The sequence below is a fragment of the Triticum dicoccoides genome, chromosome 1B (genome assembly GCF_002162155.2).
Source record: "Triticum dicoccoides isolate Atlit2015 ecotype Zavitan chromosome 1B, WEW_v2.0, whole genome shotgun sequence".
NCBI lineage: Eukaryota > Viridiplantae > Streptophyta > Magnoliopsida > Poales > Poaceae > Triticum > Triticum dicoccoides.
Genome location: NC_041381.1, coordinates 492,216,733 through 492,220,944, shown reverse-complemented (window position 1 = coordinate 492,220,944; position 4,212 = coordinate 492,216,733). Strand labels below are relative to the sequence as shown.

General features: G+C 58.0%; 1 protein-coding gene across 1 annotated transcript; it reads left to right on the top strand.

Moving 5' to 3' along the window:
- The first annotated feature begins 1,512 nt into the window (after nucleotides 1-1,512).
- LOC119343679 (glutathione transferase GST 23-like) lies at nucleotides 1,513-2,831 on the top strand. Its single transcript, XM_037614515.1, has 2 exons — nucleotides 1,513-1,990; nucleotides 2,068-2,831. The coding sequence occupies exons 1-2, from the start codon at nucleotides 1,637-1,639 to the stop codon at nucleotides 2,536-2,538; spliced, it is 825 nt and encodes a 274-aa protein (XP_037470412.1). The 5' UTR covers nucleotides 1,513-1,636; the 3' UTR covers nucleotides 2,539-2,831.
- The last annotated feature ends 1,381 nt before the right edge of the window (nucleotides 2,832-4,212 follow it).

Below are 4,212 nucleotides of genomic sequence, written 5' to 3'. Positions count from 1 at the left end.
GATGAGGCCGGACACAGAATTATACTCCCTTCATCCGTAAATATTTGTGGGAGAAACAGATGTATCTAGATGTATTTTAGTTCTAGCTACATCCATTTTTATCCATTCCGGGACAAGTAGTATATCCGACACCCTCCGCCATATTGAGTCCGTTCAAATCTCATCTTCTCTGCATTTATTCCTTGCTCTTGCGAATAGCCAGGGTGATACTGTTCTTGTCGTGGACATGGACGCGTGCCGGCCGGATAAATCGCCGTGTACCACCAGCACAAGCAGATCGGTATAATGCAGTCTCATTGATGGCGGCGCTGTGAAAAATGTACATGGGAATTAGGTCAGAGCGTAGCACGAGCCCACGACACGCAAGAAAAGCGCGACAGGGCGCGCGCACAGCGTCGGCAGCGGCAGCAGCAGCTGATGGAAACGCTTCGAAGGAACGGGGGACTTTTGGTCGTGCCGACTTGCCCCGGTTGCTGTTGCTGCCTTTCACCATCCATCCACTGCCCCGCCCCGGTCGCCTCCTTCCTTCTCTTTTGCCATCGCCCATGCCACGGTCAGGTCAAGTCCCCTCTGCGCTGTGTACGCACAGTCCTCGCACGACGAAAACACCGGCAGAAGCATGGCGCGTCGGGTTTCATCTTTGTGGTTAAATTAAAAGGAAAAAAAACTGTGATACTATACGAACGACGATAGAGATGTATCCCGGCGGCCGGCGGGACAATAAATGCTTCTTGCCGGCCGGCCGGGCTAGTTCTAGAGCGCAGGTGGTCTTCAGTCAAACGCAGCACGAGATCCCTTTCCGGTTTGGTCGCAAACATATTAGCCAGGGCGCATCGATCCAGGCTCGGGCTTTCTTATGTAAATAAACACGCTTTGACCAGGCTTTCTCACGAGCTGCTGGGCTTTGTCTACACTATTATCTGCCATATTTCACCATCTTGATGCAGTGCATTGTACAGTGATCATCACGCCGTGAAAGTTCAACTCTCCCCACCATTCTCTCCACGGAGGCCAGAATACCGATCTGGCCGGATTGTGCCGCAAGACAGCGAGCAGTATTGGGGAGCAAGTCGAGAGTTCTCGGTCGACGTGCCTGCTTTTGACTCGATAATGCAGACGCAAATCCACCAGAGCTGCGAGGCAAAAGCCAGCGGAGACTTCTCTGTTGTAACTGTCTCACCGCGGGTCCAGCTCGCCATGAACCATGATCCACCCCGTGAGAACTTCTTTAGACCGACCGGATAAACAAATCACTACAGTAAAAGTAAAGTAATTACTAGGCAGGTTCACACCTCCCAGTGAGTACAAAGTCCACGACGAGCCAGCCAGCGCCGGGCGGTGTACCTTGCCGGGGAAGCCTCCCCGGCCCACCACCCCTCATCGTCTCCACCCACACACACTGTCCTTCTCCGGCGCGCTAAACCCCAGCCAGCTGACATCTCGGGCCCACCCGTCCACCTCACTTACGTGTGGAGCCCACCTAACACCCTCCCGCTCTATATAAACCCTCTCCCCCCTAGCTCCAAGCCACACACCAAAAAGAATCTCACTCCACTCCACTGCAAGCAACAATACAAACACCATTCGAGCATCCTAAGATCGACCAGAGTCCTTCCTTCCTTTCACGTAGCCGGCCATGGAGAAGGCAGCGGAGAACGTTGACGCTGGTGCGGCGGCGCAGCTGCAGCTGAAGCTGTTCGGGTCGTGGGCGAGCTCGTACACGCACCGCGTGCAGCTGGCCATGCGGCTCAAGGGGCTCGCCTTCGAGTACGCGGAGGAGGACCTCGGCAACAAGAGCGACGCGCTGCTGCGCCAAAACCCCGTCTACAAGAAGGTCCCCGTGCTCGTCCACGACGGCCGCTCCCTCGCCGAGTCCGTCATCATCCTCCAGTATCTCGACGACGCCTTCCCGGCCTCCCGCCAGCTCCTCCCCGCCGACGCCTTCGACCGCGCCGTCGCTCGCTTCTGGTGCCACTTCGGCGACGACAAGGTATGTGCTAATGTGCACGCCCGCGGCGCTCGTGATGATTCTCTGGAAAATGGCTGAACTGTTTCTCTGGAATGCAGCTTGGGCCTGCGGTGGGGGCGGTGTTCGCGTCCACGGGGGAGGAGCAGGAGGCGGCGGTGCGGCAGGTGCACGAGAACCTGGCGCTGATCGAGGCAGAGCTCCGGGAGGGGGCGTTCAAGGGCCGGCGCTTCTTCGGCGGCGACGAGGTCGGCTTCCTCGACGTCGTCCTGGGCTGCGGCTCCTACTGGCTGGCCGTCTTCGAGGAGGTCACCGGCGTGCAGCTGGTGGACGCCGAGGCGTTCCCGCTCTTCCACGCATGGCTGCGCGACTTCGAGGCGCAGGACGAGGTGAGGGAGACCATACCCTCCATCGACCGCCTCCTCGAGTACGCGCGCGGCCTCCGCCAGATGCTGGTCGCCATGGCCGCCGCCGCCGGCGCTGGAGCAGCCTCGCCCGACGCCCCCACCGCCGCTCCACCCGCCGCGGCGCCCCCGGCCGCCACCACGGCCGACATCGCCGTGGACATATGACCGCTGGCTGTGCACGCGTTGAACTGTGGTTTGTGTCGGTCAGACGTCGTCGTAGCTACTAGCTAGTATAGTTTCCCGTGTTGTGCGGTGCCGAGCATGTGGCGAGGCGCCATGAATTGCGCTGCTACCACTATAGTTAGTGGCGCAGTCTGGCTTAGGTGTCGTTTTTTTTCCTTTCTCCTCTCTATTTATTATGCGTTGTGTGTTTGTGACTGGGAATCTTATGTGTTTGCTTCCTAGCTTTGGTTGTTTAGACATAATGCACGTGTGTCTGGCAGTTTCTTTGGATTCAACGGCCTCATGAGCGAGAAGCTGACACTGTGTTCCTCCTACCAACGAGTGGATCATTGGTGCGCATTACAGTTTTTCTAACTGCGGGTAACTCTGGCGGACTGGTATTACAGTTTAACAACGGTTTTCACACCTCACAAGTTCACTATAGCACTTGATGCCAAGAGGGAGTGAAGTACACCAGTCCGGCCCAAGTTGATTTATGCTAGTTCTGCCCAAAATGCTGCGGTTAACGTGGGTCAGGATGGGGGTCCAGCGGCATGGTAACCATTAAATGCTACTGATCGTATCAATACCTGCTTCTGTAATAAAGTGTAAACTTCTCTACTATTGAGAATTCATCATCAGTGCGTGCGTTTGTCATGAAGCCTGCTGCTCATCCACACCGGCCATTAACTGCATGCCCTGCGCCCAGAATCCAGATCATGCCATCATCGTGCCCAACTCCCGCTTGATGGTTTCAGCTAATCCCTATCACAAAAACACGATCAAAGAAACTTATCTCCAAAATAAAATAATCTCGTTTTGCAGCGGCTCCATTTCCAGCGGCTGGCAGAGCGCGCCGGCGCTGACGGCAATAAACCAAGGAGTGCACCGGGACAAATAATTCTTACCGCGGGCGCTGCAGCCTGCAGATTTCATACGCACACCAATATGGCCGCTGGCAGGCACGCAGAGCTCAGAGGCCGAGCATCGCCGCAGAGCTCCTGGCTAGAAATAAGAGCCCGGGCAGCGAGAGAGGATCCGAAGCAGCAGCGGCGGTGCCGATTGTGTGGCCATGGGGAGATCACGTAAGGCCAACTCCACCGCACGATCCTATCCTGTCCGCCTCCGTCCGTTTAGGGTAAAAGGGACAAATGAGACGGCCCCCAGCACGCGATGGTCCGGACCCATCTTATCCGTTTTGTGTCCTGGTCGATCCATTTCGAGCGCAAACTTGCGCCGGTTTTGGGTCACGGCGGACACCAAACGAACGCGCGCCTCGTCCGCGTCGGGGCCGCGTGGCAGGCGGCCACCTACCTTCCATTCGCCCACATCAATGCGCACGGGCGGGCGGTCCCACCTGTCATTCGCACGTTGAAGGGTCGCCGTCCTTCTTTAAGTAGAAACTGTGGACCGGTCATCGTCCACACTGTCCCACGCCACCCCGCGGCCTCCTCGAAACCCGACAGCCCCAGGCCCAAACCCTAGCCAAGAACTCGCCGGTCGGCTGCCCGCAGCCATGGGGCTCTGGAACTACGGCCGCAAAGGCAAGCACGACCGCGAGGCTGGCTCCTCGTCGGGGCGTCGCCGCGGCTCGGTGAAGAAGGAGGAGTCAGCCTCGCCATCGCCACCATGCCGGGCCCCCTCGCCGCCCGCGTTCTCCATCCCCCCGCGTCCGCC